This window comes from Hydra viridissima, unplaced genomic scaffold (genome assembly GCF_058129835.1).
Source record: "Hydra viridissima isolate aposymbiotic clone 2 unplaced genomic scaffold, HvirCarnegie_v1 scaffold_7, whole genome shotgun sequence".
NCBI classification, from domain to species: Eukaryota; Metazoa; Cnidaria; class Hydrozoa; order Anthoathecata; family Hydridae; genus Hydra; species Hydra viridissima.
In genome coordinates, this window is record NW_028324306.1 from 644,010 (window position 1) to 666,265 (window position 22,256).

General features: G+C 30.9%; 2 protein-coding genes across 4 annotated transcripts; both read left to right on the top strand.

The window, feature by feature from the left end:
• The first annotated feature begins 1,755 nt into the window (after positions 1-1,755).
• On the top strand, positions 1,756-11,053 carry LOC145184266 (tissue alpha-L-fucosidase-like). 2 transcript variants are annotated; one of them, XM_090093469.1, is made up of 11 exons: positions 1,756-1,980; positions 5,902-6,007; positions 6,318-6,470; positions 6,638-6,776; positions 6,998-7,104; positions 7,293-7,420; positions 7,566-7,699; positions 7,880-7,977; positions 10,003-10,135; positions 10,227-10,397; positions 10,634-11,053. In XM_090093469.1, exons 1-11 carry the CDS (start codon positions 1,963-1,965, stop codon positions 10,869-10,871), a joined length of 1,425 nt encoding a protein of 474 aa, XP_089949595.1. In that variant the 5' UTR covers positions 1,756-1,962; the 3' UTR covers positions 10,872-11,053. The 2 variants fall into 2 exon arrangements, with proteins under 2 accessions (XP_089949595.1, XP_089949594.1); XM_090093468.1 differs by lacking the exon at positions 1,756-1,980 and adding an exon at positions 5,449-5,771.
• A 3,189-nt stretch (positions 11,054-14,242) lies between these two features.
• LOC145184782 (galactosylceramide sulfotransferase-like) lies at positions 14,243-22,219 on the top strand. 2 transcript variants are annotated; one of them, XM_090094043.1, is made up of 5 exons: positions 14,243-14,812; positions 14,983-15,069; positions 15,448-15,582; positions 18,137-18,271; positions 20,993-22,219. In XM_090094043.1, the coding sequence occupies exons 1-5, from the start codon at positions 14,757-14,759 to the stop codon at positions 22,053-22,055; spliced, it is 1,476 nt and encodes a 491-aa protein (XP_089950169.1). In that variant the 5' UTR covers positions 14,243-14,756; the 3' UTR covers positions 22,056-22,219. The 2 variants fall into 2 exon arrangements, with proteins under 2 accessions (XP_089950169.1, XP_089950170.1); XM_090094044.1 differs by lacking the exons at positions 14,243-14,812; positions 14,983-15,069; positions 15,448-15,582; positions 18,137-18,271 and adding an exon at positions 19,403-20,780.
• Positions 22,220-22,256: the final 37 nt, after the last annotated feature.

A 22,256-nucleotide genomic window follows, 5' to 3' on the forward strand; every position in this document is an offset into this window, starting at 1 on the left:
ATAGATTTGTAAGAATCGGACGTCTAAGGAACGTCTTTTTGAGGTCAGATTTTGACGTCGCAGCAAGGTCAGACTTTTGACTGTCACATTTAAGTTGCGTTTTGGTCATTTGACCGACCGACCATTATAGGACGTCAAGCGGACGTCCCCCTGACGTCTTGTGTTTGCTGGGCAGCGATTCCTTGTCTTTCTCGGTTTCAATTATAATTTTTAGAAATGAACAAATCGATAGCGTTTTGGAGGCTATCGATTTAATCATTTCTTAATATCTTTCTCACTTTATGAAAAAAATTTATCAAAGGGTTTCAAGTTGCTTTTCGAACTTTCGAACTTTCGAAATTTTCACTGTCCTGTTTTCGAACAATCATATTTCGAAATTGAAAGATTTTGAAATGGTCACTAAAACTTATTTTTACTGAGAATAAATCAAAGTATAAGATTCTTATTAACAAAATGTCACAATAATAATAATAATAAAAATAATAATAATAATAATAATAATAATAATAATAATAATAATAATAATAATAATAATAATAATAATAATAATAATAATAATAATAATAATAATAATAATAATAATAATAATAATAACAATAATAATAATAACAATAATAATAATAATAACAATAAAAATAATAATAATAAAAATAATAATAATAATAATAATAATAATAATAATAATAATAATAATAATAAAAATAATAACAATAATAATAATAATAATAATAATAATAATAATAATAATAAAAAGAATAATAACAATAATAGCATTTAAAAAAAAATGTTTATAAAAAAGATTATAATAGTTGTTAAGCACTGTTTTTATCTTCAGTTTATAATTGATAATAACGTACAAACATCTATATCGGTTATTTGAAATAAATCGAATATCATAATTGCTATTTAAGACCTACAAAGTTATGAGACTCTAGAAAAAATTTGCGATACCTCCACACGCATTTTTTTTTTTTTTTTTTTTTTTTTGTTTCAACCTTTCAAGACATTGTACAGAACTTCAATTCAATTAAGCCCGTTAAAAATACTTTTCAAAAATAAATTACGTACGAGTAAATTTTAATAATCTTCAGAAAATTCAATTTTTATTTGAAACTGAATTAAAAATTTGTTCTTTATTCGTTATTATTCTTTACTATTCGTTACAAACGCAAAAACTAAGAGCGATGCTTGATGGCTGTCAATCCATATAAACTAAAAACTTCTTACTTCTTAACCAATATTTGAAAAAATGCGTTCGTTAAAATCAATTCTATCAGAATAGCGAGAAAAACCTGTTATTACCAAGTTTTAGGGGGTGTCGCGTTTACGTGTACGCCTTGAATTTAAATTTTGATGAAATTTTCATCATAATTTATCATAAATATTAGAATTAAAAAAAGTAAACGAAATAAAAGTGGTTTCTTGTATCTTTAGTAAAAAGTTTTAGGAGAAAAATCAATGTTGTCCGGTTCGATTTTTAAATAATATCCAGTTAGATTTTTGAAAGCGTATCAACATGATTTTTACATCTTGAGTCTTTAAAGGCTTTTCTCTATTTATTTTAACTCAATCGTTAATAATTTCAATCGTTAAAGCCTAAAGATCGAAAAGAGTATTTCGATAGAATAAGGATATAATTTAGATGAAGACATAGATACTATGCAGAACTATGTATATTGATGAATACATATATTATGCAGAACTATGAAACAAACCTGTTTAAATAATCATTCAAGCATTACTAAGTTTTGTTTTAAATGAACACGGCAACTTTTTGAACCCAAAAAATAGTATTGCTGTAAATATAATTTAAACCATTCTGCACTCAATCAGCATGCTCTCTACACATAGAAACCACCGATGAAGAGCCTAAAACTGTATAGAAACCACTATCAATAGTTGATCAAAGTTTCATCATAAACACGATCAGTTTACTTCACTCAATGTTGCGGATATTCGGAAATGAACTTCGTCACCACGGTAACGATTTTTTTTACAAATCATTTGTTGTGTTTAAATAATTTGTGCACAAAAAATGAGGGCAGAAAAAAATCAAAATGAAAATAAAGAAGAACTTTAAAAATGACTATATATTGTGTGCAATTTATATATATGTACACTATTATTTCTTTCCACTGTAGATCTTAAACAATTTTTAATAAGCTTATATTTACTAAAACTTCATTTGGAAGATGCCCCACCATCATAAACGCCATCATAAACGCCATCATAAACGCCATCATAAACGCCATCATAAACGCCATCATAAACGCAATCATAAACACCATCATTAACGCTTTTATCAAAAATCGTTTCACTTTATTATTCTCTTATTTGAAAAGTCCCCTTCAATTCAAATTTGGATAGTAAAATAATTCGGTTTTTTTTATTCTCATCGCTAAATTGACCAATGAGATTAACTTATTTTGAATTTGAAGAGGAGGAGGAAAGTATGAGGTTAAAACATCTTTTGCTTTTACCAAAGCAACGCGAACAGGAAGCTGAGATTGAAAAAATTCCAGATTTGACCATTTGTTTAAAGTCAGATATCTGAAAAAATTTATAGTTTTTTTTGATGATTTTTTTTTTTTTTTTAAATAAGGTAAATTATTTTGTTGAATTTAATTTTAAATTTTGACTCGATTTCAAGTTTGATTCTTTTTTAATTACACCTGCATTCGACATAACATATGGGGCAAGATGACGAGCGTTTTGAAAAGCACTTTTATCTTCGTCAGCAACTGTTTAAATAAGTAAAACATTATCAAAAAGTGAAAAAGATTATTTATGTGTCACTTAAGTATCAAAAAAAAACCTTATGAAAATTGAAAATATCCTGGAAAATACTCATTAGCCAATGTTACCTCAAATTGTTATCTTACCCCGTATGCGGGGCAAGATGGCAACTTTAAAGAAAGTAAATTCTATGATGCCATTGCCTTCTCCAATAACACGGTATTATAAATTCTGTTTGATAAGATAGTAGTATAAATGGTTATGTAATTTTTAAAACAACTATCTTATATATAAAAAAATGTCTACTAATCAGTTCATAGCCAATTTCAACACAAAAAAATGAATTAAATATCAAACATCTCTTGTTTTCTCAGCTAAATATTGCTTTTACAACTAAAATTTTCATACTAAAGGTCAATGTTAAGTTTCTAGTGAAAATTTGCTCTAAATTTTGGGAAAAACTGCATTAAACAATCACTTTTCAGGGCTTTTTCACTTTTTCATTGAGTGGATTTAATGTTTCGAATTTTATTGTATAACCTAATATAAATCTAATATATATTGTAATATATAAAAAGTGTAATATAATCCCAGTATGATATAAAACTTCTTCCAAATGATTTATAGACCAAACCAAAAATTAATTTGCTTAAGCATTGTTAAGATGCACATCCATTTTAAGGCACCTGTTATCAATAATTACGCTACCAGTAATTTTCAACCGGTCAATTCTATCGACGAAATGTAATTTTTTTAACCGGCCAACTCTACTTAGCGAAGTATAATATTTACAAAATTTGGGATTTCGCAATTCAAGAGATCACATTTCTATTTACATTATATACTACTTTTAAGCATTAAAAACTTGGATATAAACACAGGTGGTACTGGCACATTTTATGTGTAAATCTATTGTTTTGTTTTGACTTTGAGTAAAATAAATATGATCCCGCCCTGCAGATTAGAAAATATAATTTATGCATTTACTTGGTTTATTGTCAATTTATTTGATGATATCCTAACGTGCTAAAAAAAACCGAGAAAGTTTTTTTAATTCAACTGTCTTCCAAAATGACTGTTTTACTAGTTGAAATTCAACGGGAAAACGTTTTTAATTAAAACTCACTTGAAGAATAACTTTTTTCTACTTAAGTATATGAAGGACTCAAATGATAATTCAACAATAATTCTCGATAATTCAACGATAACTCAACGATAATTCAACGATAATTCAACGATAATTCAACGATAATTCAAATGATAATTCTCCGAGAAAACTCAGTTAAGTAGTAATTAAACATAGCGGAGAAAAATCAATTAAAAGGAAAATAGCATATAAAATGTAAGTATGCTTAAAACTTATTACAGTTTTCCGTCAATTTTTATATTTTATAATTTGTGATAATATTGTGTACGTATATACTAATTTAATTTATTGTTGAAATGTAATTATAAAAGATGGCTCAGCTATTGTGTCCACAAACCGCGTCACACCAACATTCCGCAGTTGTTGGAGATCATCAACATAATGAGCGGCGGGTACAAATCTTTTACCATCGTAATAAAACTGAAACTACGGGATTGACACCCTCTCGATCCTCTCAATCAATCCTACGATGCGTTTGTTTTGTACAATCCACCGCAAGTTTAGTAATCAAACTACAGGTTGTTAACCAAGCAGAACAAATAATACAATTATGAATTGAGGGAAAAAAATATCGACAACCAACCGTTAAGTTCAATTTTTCAAAAGAAAAGTGCATTTAGAGCACCTAGGAGAATTTCAAAATAACTTTAGGAAAGGTGGTAAAAAAAAAATGTTAAAACTAAAAAATAAGTTCAAATAATGTAAGTTTGATTAAAATTATTTAGATTTCAAACTGTAGATAATGATTTTACTAATTTTTAGTTATGACCACCTTTGTTTTTAATAAAACCTTTGAGCCTTTTACTTACACTTTTGTAAAGATTTAAAATAAATGTGTTGGGAATATTGTACCATTCTTCTTGTAGAATGCTCCTCATTCTACAAGAAGAATGCTCATATAAGTTCCTTGGAAACGTTTTCACCATCTTTCTGTCTAAGTAATTCCAAATATGTTCGGTTATGTTCATATCTGAAATCTGAGGGGGCCATAGGATGGTTTGAAGCGCCCCCTTTCGTTTTCAGATTTGAGAAACATTTATTTCTGTTATCTAATTTGCAAGTGTATTTAGGATCATCATGCTGCTGTAGAATAAAGTCATTCCCAATTATTTGTCGTCCCGAAGGCAGAACATGATTTTGTAAAATATTTTTCCCCTGTGAGTTTTTCCTGTATTCTGATAATATCCCCTTCTACTTTAACTGAAACGCATTCCCTAGCTTAATATTTTCCCCATCATGTTTCACTGTTGACCTTAGACAAGGCTCCATTAATGCTTCTCTTTTTTTCTTCTACTTACATACTTACGTCTATTCATTCCAAATAGTTAAAAAAATTGGTTCGTTTCTTGTTTTTTTGTTTTGTACAAAGATCATAGCTCAGTACATGGATTCAAAATAGTTCAGCTGAGAAAACAAGATTTAAATCCTATTGCTTTTCATTTTTTTGGTTTTTGTTATTACTTAGCAACGAAAAGTTCTATTTTTCGCGTTGTTTAAAAACTAGATTAAACATTTTTTATGTTTATTTAAGTTCTTTTTGCTCTCTTGATTCTCATGTATCGCTCATGCATTACAAAGAAAATAGAAATAAAAGTTCAATGGTTCAAGAGATTGGGAAGAGATTGGCTATAACTTTCAATAAATCAGCAAGTTTTGGTGAATTTTGCAATTTCTGTTAAAGCCTAAAAACTTGAAATATATTTTGACACCGAATAAGAGTAATATGGCGATTTGGCCGACAATAGACTCATTATAAAACAACTATTAATAAATTAAATTTAATGACTTCCCAAAGCTATAAAAAGTCGATAATTAAAATAAAAACTTACTTTCATATAAATATTGAAGGGGTAGAGCAAAAATGTGGTTGCTTCAACTTTTAGTGATGGTGAGTAATGTAATAATAAATTACATAAGATTGCAATGCATAGAATTCTGCATATTAAAAAAATAAGCGTGTATTCTTTAAGTAAAAAAAAATATGTGTGTTTTTAAAACGGAAATTTTTAATTTTCTAGAGTCTCTTGTTAACGTGCTTTGTAATGGTTAAGAGTGGAGCAGACACCAACTTCAACAGTGAGGCTGCAGAAACAGTTGTATTAGCAGATGAAAGAGACAAAATAGGTTAAAATTATTAATTTCCCTAAAGCATGCTGCCAATCATCAAAAGAGATAAAAGGTGTTTAAAAAATTACAACAGAGCATTTTCTGTTAATGGCCATCTAATCAAGACGGTTTTAGTGATAAACGGCAATAAAATAGTTATTTGCTGTTCCTGAACTTGTAAAATTGACAGCCTGTAAAATTGACGACTCTTTCAAAAAACATTTCTTAAAAGCCGAAATTTTATGGACATCTTTTTCCTTGTAGAAATATGTTAAGATAATATCCTCAAAATTATGTTCAAAGTTTTTATTTTCGTTTTTTTTCCCAGTAAAACCTAAAAAATTTGAACCACGTTGGCATTCGCTTGATCAAAGAAAACTCCCAACGTGGTATGACGATGCAAAATTCGGAATCTTCATTCATTGGGGAGTATATTCTGTAACTGCATTCAAATCAGAATGGTTCTGGTGGCACTGGAAAGGTTTGTGCAGATGTTCAAAGTATTAGGTTTCTTGTTTTGTTAAACACTCCTATTTTTTTTCTTTTTATAAATTGAAATTAAAATTTATAGTTCCCAGATCCCAAATAACTCTAAGACAAGAAGTGCTTTTTTAAGATGTTTTTTAATCGTCATCTTGTATTTCCCAGGAGAAAATAAACGCGAATATAGTGCATACATGCGCAACAATTTTCCTTCTCAATCGTATCAAGACCTTGCACCTAAACTCACCGGAAGTAATTTTAATGCAGACGAATGGGCTGAGCTTGTCCAGGATTCTGGTGCTAAGTAATTTCTATTTTTGCAAATAATTTTCTAAATTGATATTAAACTATGATTAGTTAATTAACTTTTGCTAATAAACTCCGAATATCTTGCAAAAAAATTGTTAATAATTTGAAGAGTTAAAAAACAAGTCTCCCGCAAGTTTTTATTTGTTATATTTGTTGTAGTTGTTATAGTTGTTATACTTGTTATATTTTTTATAATTGTTATAATTTGTTTTATAGATACTTTGTATTTACGAGTAAACACCACGAAGGTTTCACTCACTGGAAATCAGATGAGTCATGGAACTGGAATTCAGTTGACATTGGTCCAAAAAGAGATGTTTTAGGTCAGATTTCATTTTAATTTTCAATGCTAACAAAATTAATTTATCAATTTTAAGTTTGGTATTTAAAAAAAAAAAAAATTTCAACGTTGCATTACAAATGGTCGTTTTGTTGTTCTTTCTCTGAAAATCGTCTAAAAAAATTTTCATCTCATGGGTTACAACGATTTTCTAAATTTTCTCTCTTTTAGATGAACTGAAGAGAGCCTTCAGTAACACAAACGTAACGTTTGGATTGTACTATTCCTTATATGAGTGGTTTAACCCCTGGTATAATCAGGATAAAAAAAACGACTTTAAAAGTCAAGAGTTTGTAAAGGTGAGTAACGACGCGAACGATTAACGTGTACATAGGAAAGAATTGAAAACGGTGTAAATGACAATGATATTTCTGTAACTATGTATTGTTTTTATGGCAAAAGATAAAAATGATGAAAATTAGCGAATTAGATTCTTATTTCTAGAGAAAGATTAAGCCTCAGCTTTACGATTTGGTCCGTAAGTATGAGCCTCTTTACATTTGGTCTGATGGAGATTGGGAGGCAAAGAGTGATTACTGGAACAGCACCAATTTTCTCGCATGGTTATACAATGAAAGGTATTTTCCAGTATCAGCTGAAAGTTACTTAGGTGTTCTCTTATGTCTATTTGTTGTTTCGCTTGTTTTTTTAGTTTTGTAATGTCGTTTCATTTGGTCGTTTTTTTCTTATTATCGTTTTGATTTGTTTTGTATTTTCGATTGTCGTGAAAACGTTTTATCAATGATGCTGATTTTTAGCCCCGTAAAAGACGACGTAGTTGTGAATGATCGCTGGGGAAAAGATGCAAATTGTATCCATGGTGATATTAAAACATGTAAAGATCGATACAATCCAGGTAAATTCTTTAAGAATAAAATGGAGAAAAATTGAATTCATTTTTTATCTGATACAAAAAAGCTAACATATTCTACATTTGCTGAATGTATAGCATAAAAGCTAACATATTCTGCACTCGCTGAATGTATAAAGAAAGAAAGGTTTTCGGTTTCTTAATTCAAAAGTTTAGTAAAGCTCTCTTAATAATTTTTTAAGCAACTTAGGTCCCAGATTTTTATGAAAATCTACAAAACGGCACGAAATGTAACCTTTTTTTGAGTACGATATTATCCAGTAGGCACTGGACATCCTTAAACGTCTTTAGACGTCCACCGGACGTCTAAGGACGTCCAATGCCTACTACGTATTAGCATATTAAAAAACTGCTGAATATGTTTTTAATGAAATGGAAACTTCTAACTCTTTAGAATCTATGAAGTCTGAGAAAATACAGTTTTTGTTTTCTCAGACTAGCCTGAGAAAACACAAGATGAGTTTTCTCATTTGAAACAAAGCAAGAGTTTCCGATTGATGTTTGGTGGAATTTGTCATCCAACGTAATTGATGCAGGGCACCAGGCATTTGGGTTGCGTACCTTCTTTCAAAATCAACAGCAGAAGCTGCCAGAAACAGATACTCACAAAAAACTTCTTTTGTGTAGTTGATTTGACAGAGGTCTGTAATGAGTTCTTTCAATTTTTTGGCCCATCGATCATCTAAGACTGACGTTGTTTTGCTTATGGAGGTTAATTTTGGAACATTTATCACGGAATTTTTTAAATATGAGAAAAACTGGTGTAGTAGAAGGCCATCCTAGACGGAAAATAAAGGCATCCGCCAATAGCACTTCAAATATTTGGTGATGGCAAGCCATCCATAGAAGTTCTAGCCGATGGATGACTCGAGAGAGTTTACCTGTATCAGAAGTCAATTTTGTAACCGCTAGCTTTGTGCTATAACCATTTACTGAAGTTGGACTGATAGTAAGCTTGCTTTGATTTTTTCTGCATCACTTTTCGGCTTTGATGCATTAAATGTAAATTCACTGTCATCATCGGACTGTTGTTCACTAACTGATGTGTCATTGACCTCTGTAGCTGATGATTTTCTTACGATTTTCTTTAGCAGCGGCAGCATTAATATAATTGATTAATCTGCATTTCCGTTCAGTAGATCGCTTTTCTTTTTTAAAAAGTGTCATGTCTACACAACCGATCTGCTAGTTCATAATTCTTGCTGCATCATTAACAATTTCTTGTCCTCTTCATTTGATATCATCTGATTGGAATTGGCGTGGCTAACGTCATACAGTTTATTGATTTTTTCAGTATACAGTTGTAAATACTTTTCATTATTTCTAGACGTGTTAATCCGACTTGTTCGCCATAAAATTCTTTAATCATCTTTATGACGTGATATTTCTATATAACGGATAATCTCATTTTGTATTTAATGGAAGGACTTAGGAAAGTTTTTCTGTTGGTGATGAAACACAAAGATTTTCACAACCAGGAAGACGGGGGTCTTAACTCCGGGTAAATTTGGATTCTGAAACTTTTTTTGCAAATTGATTTAAAAACTTTTTAACGTATAAAGCATTATAATGTATTCTTCGTAGATTAAGTAATTTACTAGTTTTTTAATTGTTTTTCAGTGTGTTTACTCATTTACGTGACTCTATTCATTATCACTAAGTTACTAATTATGCAATAATAATCTAGCCTGTTTATAATTTATGCATTAAACCAAACCACTTTAAATATTGAATGTAAATTATAACGAACTTTTAGAAAGTTTTATTCATAACCCACCTTTCATCCAAAATCTATGATTAATTTTTCTAAAAATTAAAAAAAACTTTAAATGCCTGTAAACTCGTGGCTTTTAGCAGTTGCATGGTCACTTGACATATGAAGCATTAGTATAACTACTGCAAACTTAGTTGTAAATTGATTTTACCAAAGCCAGGAATTTTGTCGCATAGCTTTAAAGATTTTTATAAAAATGTTTAGACTGAGATTTTGATTTATATATGCATCAATAGGTAAAAAGTTGCCTTTCAAATGGGAGAACGCCATGACCATTGACAAACTATCATGGGGTTACAGACAAGAAGCCAAGCTTGACAGCTACATTAGTACGAGTAAACTTATTGAAAACCTCATTGAGACGGTGAGGTATGTTAGTTACAAAGTAATTGTTTTTTATTGCTCGAGAGAGATATTTTACAATTACCAACTCCATTTTTACAACAAATATTTTCTTTAGTTGTGGTGGAAACTTACTTCTTAATGTTGGACCAACCGCAGATGGTCGAATTACTCCAATTTACGAAGAACGGCTTCGTGATATTGGCAAATGGCTACGAGTAAATGGGGAAGCAATCTATGGAACTAGACCATGGCGAGTCCAAAAAGAGCCGCATAGCTGGAAAGTTTGGTAGGAGTTGCTTACTAAAATTTTAAACAAAAAACTACTTCTTTTTATCGAGAGTTTTTTATACCGAAAATTTTTTTTTATGTAAAATGTTCAGTTAGTGAAAATCGGTGAGAAATATCGATTTCTCTAACTTAACGTTTGTGCGTTATACATTTACTGTATAAAATCATTATACACAATTCGCCTTCGAAACACTATTGTATTGTTTATATTATTCTTTCGATGTCATTATATAGGTATACTGAAAAATCCGATCGAGTGTATGCACTAATGTGTGGCTGGCCGAAATCAAAATACCTCCACTTAGGGTCACCAGAAACAAATTCATTAACAAGTGTAAAACTACTAGGTCATCCAGGTGATGTAAGCTGGACGAAATTACACCAGGGAATTCAAATAGACTTGTACCAAATTCCTAGAACTAGTTCTTCAGATGAATTTGCGTGGGCGTTTGTTTTAGAAAACGTTAAATAGCAAAACCTTTTGGAAAGAAACTTTTTTACTTAAGACTGGTAACTAACCGTAGACTGGTAACTAACCGTAAGACGCTGAATAATAATGACCCTTGTGTTACATTGAGTATTGAAGTGTAAGTGGTTTGAATAGCGCTTCCATTTATTGTATAAATATTAATCAAAGAAATTTTACTTTTTTTATTATTTCCTAATAAAATTGAATATCTATCCCCTTAATACCAGATCTTCCTATTTATCCCCTTAATACCAGATCTATCCCCTATCTATCTTCCTATTTATCCCCTTAATACCAGATCTATCCCCTTTCTATCTTCCTATTTATCCCCTTAATACCAGATCTATCCCCTTAATACCAGATCCCCTTAATACCTGTCTTCATACCACTCTACTCAATGCAAAACCTCTTATTGGTGTATTAATCTAGTTTCTAAAAAGAAAAAAGCATGTAACAAGATCTTGGATTCCAAAATGATTGGATCCTTTCATTCTAAAATCTAAAACTAATCGCGACAAAAAAAAAGTTATTTGCATTAAAAAGTGTTCATCGGTGTTTAAAACGTCATAAAAAACTATAAAAAAATAGTTATTATGACATTTTAAACACATTTTGGCTGTTTTGAAAATATCGATCTTTATTGAAATAAATAAACAAGACATTACTTGACCGTACCAAAACGAATTCCCGCAGTGCTGTGCACAGACTTTTTGCTAGTGTTCATGCTTGTGGGCAGAAAATTGCTCTTCATTCCAGCGAGCACACAAGAATCATTGTTTAATCACCGCAAGTGATCTTAAACCAAGGTTCAATCCAAAGAAGTCATTGGCCCTTCATTTTGATGGTTGATGATGGAATTAACTGGCGATAAAAAAATGACCGTTTTCCAATTGTGCAGGACAATCAGGTATTGTCGTTCTTGTCTCAACTGCCCACCATCGCTCCAGCTAATAGTCTGAGACTTCTGCATCAATGAATGGCTGATTCATTAATTCAAACTGATCCAGAAAAATCAATAACCAACCAAGGCGATATGAAGGCTGACGAAATAGTATGCACTCTGCGGGCAACATATGACGCTGCAAAGTATTGCCATGATAAAGGAGTACCGTTGCCAAATTGGCTAAAAATGACGAGTAAATAGTTTCTTTTACAAGTTATTGCTGAGCATCGAAAGCTTTTTCCAGAAAATAACCAGGTAGCTGTACTTCATGGATTTTCTGCATCTACAACCATATCATTTGCAGAATGACTGGTATCGTGTTTGCAAGAATTGAAAGGTATTAGTATAGTTAGACATCAGCTAAAAACTTTGATTTATTTAACTTTTAGTTAAAAATAAAGGTAATGGTTGTGACAACTTGATATTTTGTGAGAAGTAAATCTGCGACAAAAACAGCAGCCATGTAGTGGCTGATGGCTATATTTTAATTAAAAACCTGTTACCTAAAAATTACGCTTTCGCGAAAAAATTTAATTTTTCTGTAAGCTTGAACACACCGTAAGTGTCAACTGAACTCAATAAATTTTTAATCAATTCTTTCATTTAAAATGGAGATTTGATTGAGAGGGTGAAAGGTTTAAAATACCAAAGTTGAAGTTTACGTGTCAACCGTGGTTATGACAAAACTTTTATAGTGCGCTTTCGACTGCAACATCGTGCACTCATTCGTTAGCTTTTTCCTAAAATCTTATATTAATTAACTTAGTTTGTAACTCAGTTTTTTTATATTGTTTCTAATTGAGATATGGAAATTTTGTCCATAATGGTATTCATAATGAATAAGTAAACATAATGATTATTAGCGTAGCCAACGGCAAAATGGCGACATCGAAATAATGTTGAATTTAAATGAAATCTTTTTTTGTTCTTATTTAAGTTATATTGATGTTGACCGTAACATATACAATACAATCAAGGGGCTGCAGTTTGTGGCTGCAATAAGTTGGAAAAGAACAAAATGATACACCGTTTTCTTCGAAGAAGTTTAAAGCTTCTATTGAGAGGTGAGTTGAGAGGTGAAGTGAGAGGTGGGGTGAGAGGTGGAGTGAGAGGTGGGGTGAGAGGTGGGGTGAGAGGTGGAGTGAGAGGTGGGAGTAATGATTGTGTAATAGTAACAAGACAGGCCTTTCTTTTGAGCTTTTCATAAATTTTCATAATTTACATAAAAAATTTTCATAAATTTTCATCTATACATAAAAAAAAGTTTAATCTTACCGGTCTAGATTTCATGTAATCTCGTATTTGCTTGGATTCTTCTTGTTGTTTTTTTCCAGTATCGGGACAGGTTTTTGCAAGAATGTTAAAGTCTTTTGTTGTCTTTCGAATAGGTCTTCCTTTTGTTAAAATAGCATCAACAGCATTTTTTATAACATTTTGAGGAGTTTTAGACCTGTGTGTTTTTCTTTTGTAATTACGTATGTCTGTAGGTCTTCACGATTATATAATGTGAATTTAGCGAATTTAAGATTAATATGAATAGGAGTAAGTTGGCACATGTTGCTAATTATCCCCGCGATCATTGTTCCAAGTAACCCCAAAGATATTGGTTCACAAAACGGCCTACAGATGGCCAAAAACACGAAATATTGAAAAATACAAAATATGACAGGCTGCATCTATTCGATGTGCTTTTTTAAAATTGAAAAAGTAATGCAGTTACAATTAGTAAAAAAAACAAAAAAAAAATGGCTTTAATTTCTATGCGCGTGCGCTAACTGCGTTGATGCTATATCGAAAGATGAATTATTTAGGTAAGAAGGTTCCATTTAGGTTCTAAAAATTTCTGTTGAAAAAACTCTAAAGATAAACACAGTGTACCAACTTTCCTCTGAAACTAATCAACCCCGGTCTCCCCTATCAAAAAATATTTTTGTTATTATCTAGATTTTTTGCTTGTTATTTTTTTTTTTTTTTTTTTTTTTCCCGCATGGTAAAATATTTATCAACAAATAATGGCATTAAGAAGTTTTATCATTTTTACAAAGTGCATGTAGAAAAATCTTTATATAGGAAATGGCTATTTTAAAAAATTAAAGAAAAAAAAAAAAAAAAGCGTACAAAGCTTTAAAATAGATTTCCGCTTTATTTTCTTACAAAGTTTCTTAACAATTTTACCAATTTTTAGCTCGAACATTCTCTATGAAAAAGTTGCGGAAAACGGAAGTACAAAGTTGCATAAAAACAAAACAAAGTCAACAACATCATCCAGGTCCCAGAAAGTCAAAACAATGATAATAATAAGCGATAGTACAGTCTTATATTTTGTCAAATAAAAGCCAATCCAAGATTAAGCTACCGTCAATCAACCCCCGTCAACGAAAAAAGTGAAAAAAGTGTTTCTTCAAAAAAAAAAACTTAAAAAAAGTGAATTTTTTTACTTCAGAAATGTAAAGATAAACATCAAGAAATTCAGTAAGAACTATTAACGTTAAATGACTCATAAGCTGATTGTAAATTGGTAGCAATTTTAATCATGCGTTAAATCCGAAAAAATGAGTTGAACGCTTACTAATTACATGAGCTTGAGTTAAGTTAATAAATTGTGTTGATGTGCTGGGTGACCGAATTTGTAATAAATTTGTCAGATGCGCAAGTATTTGCAGAAATAAGGTAAAAAAAAGGTTATCTAAGAAAACACACATGTAACGAAATTTGACCATATTTAAAAAAATTCAATTGCAAGCGGCTAATACATGTACATTTATTTACTTCAATCAAATTCTGTAGTGATATATGAACTAAACGTCATAGTTAGCAACTACACAACGCAGTATAAAAAGATTTCAGCTTTGAATTTAAAATTAAAACAGAACTAAAGTCGTGAGATATCATAAAATGTAAACAGCAACAAAACAACTTAAACAGCTCGACAAAGCAACTTAAAAATGTCCTGTCAAGCCTTATTATGCGCTATATGGAGAAATAGAAAACAGAGGATTCGGTAAGATCGCATTTTTTTAACGCTGCGTTAAATTGCACAGACTGGAAGATCGTTTGATGCTATTGATTACAAATGATCTATTTGTCATCATTTATTTTTTTAAATATTTAAAATAAAGAAATAGTGAAATAAAGAAGAGGTTTATAATCTATATTTTTTACTCTGTGTAGGATATATTTGGCAATATTAACTTTTTGGTGCATCACTATTTCGATCATCTACAGCCGAGTAAATTCTCTTACTGACTATCTAAACAGGTATCAAATGCTTCTCAGTTGATCGAATTTTCTCAGCCTAAAATAAGTGACTAATTTGGTGGGATTTAAACTGTGAGTTAGAGAACCTAGTTAAGACTTTACCCTCTCTGTAACGGGAAAGGAGGGGGATGGATGGGTAAATTGGGATATTTAGTCTGAATTAGACTCATCTATTTAAAAATTGGTGTTTAGGACATCAAAAGTATTTTGGCTTAAAACTACTTTCAAAATAAGAAATAAACTTTGGGTAGATTTGTCCGACCCGTTACAGACCGAAAAAGCATATACGTTTTTGCATAAATAGTTGCGGAATTTTTGAGGAATTTTTGTGAGTTTTTTGTTCAATTATTATTCACGTTTACGGTTTTTTCATTTAAGAGATCAAAATGAAAATCAGGTTTTTGAACAAAAGCTTGAGGAAAAAAACATTGCTGGAAATCAGGGTGTTGAAGATTTAACAATTTTAAAAACAGACGCTTACTTGATCTCCGCAAGAGTATCTATAAAGGATAGGTAGGTAAACACAATAAAATTCTCCAATATTAATTGTAACTCTATTAATTTTGGTAGATTTACTCAACCCGGTGTAGCGGGAATTAAGACCCCAGGAGCTTAGAAAGTCTTGGTTTCCCGGTAAATTTTGACATCGCGGTTCATAATTTCCCGGGAAATTATGATCAAAGCGGTAAATTAAGACTCTAAAAAGTATGATTCACAAGTCACAAATGAAAAATTTACAAAGAAGTTATTCTATTATAAATTAAAGTCGATTCGAACGCGAAAGCACGTGAAAATATTAATTGAAAAAATAAACATATAAATATTTAGATATATAGCTTGCGTCAAATAAGCACCCGCGTGCTGCATCATGGTGAAGATAAGAAGGCATTTTGATTTTGATAAAATAGAAGAATACCTTAGAAATAAAGCATAACCTGCACGGGATGATGGATTTAAATCCAATTTTCGAAGAGCAAGAAATTTTTACGAAAAGAAAGATGGCAATTTTTTTAGTAAGAAAAGAATGGTTATCAAAGACTAAGAACGTCAAATGGAGATTATCAGAGACGTGCACCGAGGTATCGGAAATTCTGAACACATTAAGGCAATGGTTTTACATGGATGAAAAAATACTACGTATGACAAGATTTCCCAAAGATTTTTCTGGCATAATATTTCTGCTGACATCAGTGAATATGTTAAAAGAGTTGCGAACAGCGCCAAAAACAAGGTGACCTAAAGTCTCCGAAAGTAGAGTTGAAGTCAATACCAGTACCATTAAATGTTATGAAACAAGTTGGAGCGACATCGATGGTAACTTTATGTCATCGTTTTGATTGACTATTTTTCAAAATTGTCGGAAGCGAAACCAACCAAGGACAAGTCAGCTCAAACTGCTCAATTTTTGTACAAACTGATGTGTTGGTCAACATTTTTCTAATTATTCTCCATTCGTGATGATGTATAATCGTGAGCCAGTTTTGCTTACTGGTGTGAAGCATAACCTAGACAAAGATAAAAGCAATGAACGAGAACATAGCGAAGGAGATGGATAGGAAAAATAACCACTTAATCTCGACTTTTTTATGTCATTTTTTCATCAGGAACTAAAGTCCAAACAACAACTGCAGATAATGCAGTTGTAAATATTAAAGCAACCCAGAAATAACAAAAACGAGATTAAAAGCGAGATTAGAAGCTAGATTATGATCATAGATAATTTTTGAAAAGGGAAAATAAGGTGGATGATGTTGTGTTATTGAAAAACAACAAACGATTTGATCGGAAGGGTAGATAATTTTTACAAAGATGGCTCGGTCCTTACACTGCTGTGCAGTTGAGTCTTCATGGCTCAAGAATGAACTGCATGAACTCACAGAGGCAGATAGGGAAATCACAGAGGCAGATAGGGAAAATTCTAAAAAGGAAAGATGGCTGGTTGAACGGTAACCTTATGGGCGCTGGACAAAAGTTAATTTGAAAGGCTCTAGGTAGCCTTTAAACCTACCAATCGGTATTAAACCTAATACCGATTTCGTAAATATTTTTGAAATCGCTCTTTCAACATTTTGTGAAAAAAGGCAACCTTGAAGTAACATTTGCCGTTGATAAGCATACCAAAAGTTTCAATTGTTGTGTCTTTGCTCGAGGAAACCGCTGATGTTTCAAGAAACCAAATTTTTTGATTGATAAACAATTGTTTAAGTGTTTTGATTCAAAAAAAAGATTTTTCATTTTTATAATTTACTTTGGTGCTTACTTTAGTTCAATTTTTTGTTTCGTGATGCTTATAATTTATTTTTTTCTTTTTCATGGAGACTTTTTTCATGGATATTTTTCAGAAAACTCCAACAAGTGTTTTTACATGTTTTTTGTTTTTTCATTTTTTACAAAATTGTAAACTTGAAATTTTCTGTGTTCCATAAAGGTTCTGTAGTAATGTGACTTGATTTCATTTTGTATATTTTTTCCATGTTTTTAGTACTTTTTTTTTTTTTTGTATTTCCTTTGAGTTAAGTTTCAAATGTTTATGAAAGAAAATATTTGCTTTGAATTCAAAATAAGAAAAACGCCGAGTGCAATTTATTTGTCCTTTGTTGAAAAAAAAGCAACTTTAAAAAAAGCTTTAAAGAAAAGCAACATTCCATTCCATTCAACACCCCAACTGTGCTATATTAATATAGTTATCTGGTTATCAATTTGAAAAAATATCCCTTACAAAATTTTCGCTATTGGAAAGTGTTCCGCCGAACTTTTTGGGTGTTCTATAGAAGTTCTAATTCCCTGGGAAATTTCGGCATGCAGCGAAATGATCTTTCAATTTAAAGAGATTATTGGAGTCTTAATTTAACGATTCACTTTTGATTTCTTAGTAAAGTTAAACTCAAAAGGTTCTTATCTTCCGGCAAAACTAGACTCAAGAGTCTTAATTTCGCGGGAACTATTTTGTTCAAGTCCAGCGAGATAAAGTTTAAACATTTTTTGCATAAATAAAACTGACAAATAAAATTTTTATGAGTTTTTTTGTTCAACCATTATTCACATATTTGTTTTTTTTTCATTTAAGTGATCAATATGAAAATGAGGTTCTTGAACCAAAGCTTGGGGAAAAAGACGTTGCTGGAAATCAGATTGTTAAAGATTCAACTATTTTAAAAACAGACGCTTACGTGATCTCCACAAGAGAATCTGAAAAAGATAGGTAGGTAAACACAATAGAGCTTAAACTGTTCCAATATTAGTTGTAAATGTAATACAGTAAATTAACGAAGAGATTTAACAATAAATTCTTAATGCAAGTAATAACAAATTTACTAACCACAAGGCAACATTCCAAAATATGCATAGGGGTCTTAAATGTTTTGGTGCACAACTAAACGTATTTTGAGGAGGGAAAATCATAAAAATTATACACATCATCTTTAAATTTAACTTGATTCAAACATGTGATGTATCTTAACGATGAAAAGAGCGAGACAGCCAAAGCACCATGTGGACACATGTACAATTACATGAAAAGTAAATCAGTCTCACCATTAAAGTTTAAAACTGTCCCAAAGTTAATTATAAATGTAAAATGCTGTAGATTGATTTATGACGCGAAAAAATTCTTACAAGAAAAATTTATGCTACTTTTTCTTGTAAAAACTTTTTGGCGTCAGATGTTTACGATCATGGAATGTGACTGGCACTAAAACCACGTTGTAGTAGCTGGTCTAAAAAATTGTGCTATGGAAAGAAGCGATATCTTTCGAACCGTACGAATCGTAATTTTGAGTATCATACAGTGAAGTTGTTAGAGGGCACTGATGGAATAATAAACTGTTCAAAATCCGTCCGTCCACGCGTCGTAAGAACGCCACAAGCCATTAGGACGATGAATGCTCGAATTGACCAAAAACCATTGTGGAATCATAGAGTCTTGTCGCGGGAGATAAACATCAAAGCAATACTAATGGTGTGCTTGTATTTAACTGATACTTTTCTTTTTTTTCTCGCCCGCTTTTCAAAGGGGAGGAACACTCAGAGTCGAACATGTAAATATTTAGATATATAGCTTGTCTTTTTCATCTGATGAGCAAAAAAACCGTGCACCAAAACATTTAACACTACTAGATATAAAGTATTAAACTTTCTATATTTTGTCGTATTGTGAGTAATTCATCAATATACCAGGGAAAAAAGTTTTAAAGCTTGATGAGATTACAGATTTTACCATAAAAATCAATTAAAAAAGGATTGCATTGTTAAATCTATCATCGGCCGATACTCTCGTAGGTTTATTTATTTCCGTTTTCAATTTGCTTTACTTCTGACCTTATTAAATTGATAGATTCTTTCTAAAGCATAAATTTTATGCGGCGACATATGGTTGAAGATGGAGGAGAGTTCTCCTACGTAACAGTTTTTCACTCATCAATATTGTGATGCATTTGCAAGGGTATCGTTGAAATGCTAAGTAATTTTGCGTCGGTGTAATGTTCTTCAAAGGTTTCTGTTTGTATCTTTTTTTTTGTTGATCTTTTGCAGCCCCATTTTATAATACTATAACTAATGCTTCTGTATAAAACGGTACAATTTTGCAAATTTTGTAAATACTTTTGATTTTAAATATTCGTCTACGATCACAAACTCAAAGAGAATAGTGCAATTTTTAGGAATTTTGAAGAGAGAATGCAGAATAATTTTGCTAAATTGTACATATATCCTTTCACTCCAGAATGCTTGTCCTACATTGAAGTGCAGGAGACCGCTAATAGCTTACTCTCTAGACTTTTTCCAGAAAATCCAAATAAACTGAAATTTAATTAAGAAGTGCCTGGTTCAGAAAATCTAAGTCTAGACGAGAGTCCACTTTTTTAAAGACGACCTATAGGAAACAGTTAAGATTTCCGCCAAAAAAACAACTAAAATTCAGACGTAAAGTTCAAAGGAAATGTTGGTGTATAAACCAACCGGAAATAAAACTGCAAATCTTAAACACAAAAAAGAGACCATCTTCCTCAATTAATCTAAAGTTCAAAATGTTTGAGTACTTGTCATCTATTTAGATTTAGTTTTTTTGTCCTTGATTTTATTGTTTTGAATGTCAATGTGGTTTAAGTAGGTGACTGTTTACACTAAAAAAATCAAAACCTTTTTTCAAACAAAGTTTCTGTTTTTTGTTCATAAATTGATGGCCTTAATTGAGCGATTGCCATAAATAGATGATCATAAGTAGCAAGTTTTGTTTCTTACAAGTATGGAACGCTTTTTCTTTTGGATGACATAGCAAATATTTTCTAATAATCTATTTAATTTTTTAGGATTACTTTTTTTTCTTTGACACTACACTTTCTAAGAAAACTCGATTTCGTTGTTTTTAACTCGCAGTTGAATGATTAAAAGTGGTTTGCATAATAAAGTTAGCTTGAAATGTGCTTGTAGCATTTCATCTTGCTGTGTGATTGATAAGTGGAGTTGTTCGATTTAATACTATATTAAGGAAGTTCAAGATATTAATACTGCATGGTGATATTTAATGTTGCTAACTCAAGGGTTGCTTTTAAAAACGAGTTGCAGAAGTCTCACAGTGAAAGAGACGTCCAGCAAGTCATTTGTACGTGTAACGCAACAATACGCGGACGAAATATTGAGAATATAAGGGATGAGATTAAGAAAATATACAAATACTTTTATTATCAGTTTAAAAGTGTAAAATAAAAACAAAGGTAATTTGTACCATAAATACATTCTTAGATAGTTAAATAACACAATAATTTAATTAGTTTTTTTACTTAATTACACATAATTACATAAATTACATATAATTACATAAATACTTAATTACTTGATTGTTTAAACTTAGATCTTAAAATTCAGTGAAATAATTTTTTCATTTTTTTCCTTTTAAAACTAATAAAATTAAAAAAATTTTATTTAGACTTGATGCCATCCAACTGACGAATCTACAAACAATGGTAAATAACCTGCCCTATAACATAATTTTTCTGAAAACGCACGAAACAGGGTCTTCTGCAGTGACTAACGTAATGCAAAGATTCGCAAAAACAAAAAGTCTTAAAGCAGCTCTTCCCCGTTGTGATCATGGATTTTGTTATCCAAAAAAATTTGACAATACACTCTTGTATCTTCACACAGAATCAAATTCTTATAACATTTTATTTAATCATGCTGTTTTTCATAAAGAGAATATGCTAAAAATAATGGAGAGCAAAAAAGCCACGAAGATAATTACAATTATTAGAGAACCGTACTCGCAGTTTGATTCTATTGTTCAAAATATCGATTTTATAAATTTTTTCAAACTCAACGCTAACGCTTCTTTATTAGACAGTTTTTTTAAAGACTCAGATGAAATCCTAAAAAACTTTATACAATCTTCTAGGCCTTCAGAAGAAATGAGTGAGGCATATTTTTTGTCCAAAAACCCCAATGCTTTTGATATGGGTTTTAACGTATGGAACGAAAGCCCTGAGTATATAAAAGAGGTATTAGATTCCATAAAGCAAGACTTCCATCTTGTTATGATAATGGAGCACATGGAAGAGTCATTAGTACTATTAAAAAATGAGCTTCGATGTAAATTAGAAGATGTCGTTTTCTATTTACATAACGAAAGAAAAGAAAAAAACGCAGCTGATAGTCAGAGAATGAGAAAAAGAGTTTCAAGTTGGAACAAGATGGATGCTACTATCTACAGTTATTTTAACAAAACATTTTGGGACAAGATCAAAAACCTTGATGCGAGTTTTCACAGCGATGTGAAAAAGCTACGTGAGTACAATCAACATTTAACCGATCACTGCAAGTTATCTAAAATGACGGAACTCTCAGTTTCGTTAATGCGAGAGTATCAAAAAAAAACCGGAACAACTTTTTGTTTTGATTTTTTAGCGGAAGATTTATTGTTTACAAATCGGTTCAAAAATACGTTGCTATGGGAAAAGATGTCTGCTAATGCAACTCAAAATAAGCTTATCTAAGATTTTATTGTCTCATTAGAAATTAGATGCATAATTTCTTAAGCAGATAACTAAATAAAATATTGAAAACTTGATTGACGTGTAAACCAAAAATCCAATGAAAGTTTACATTTAAATAAAAGATGTCACAGCATTATCTAACACAAATATAATAATCGCCATTATTGAATTTTTTTTTTCTGAGTTTTATAAAGAAAATTA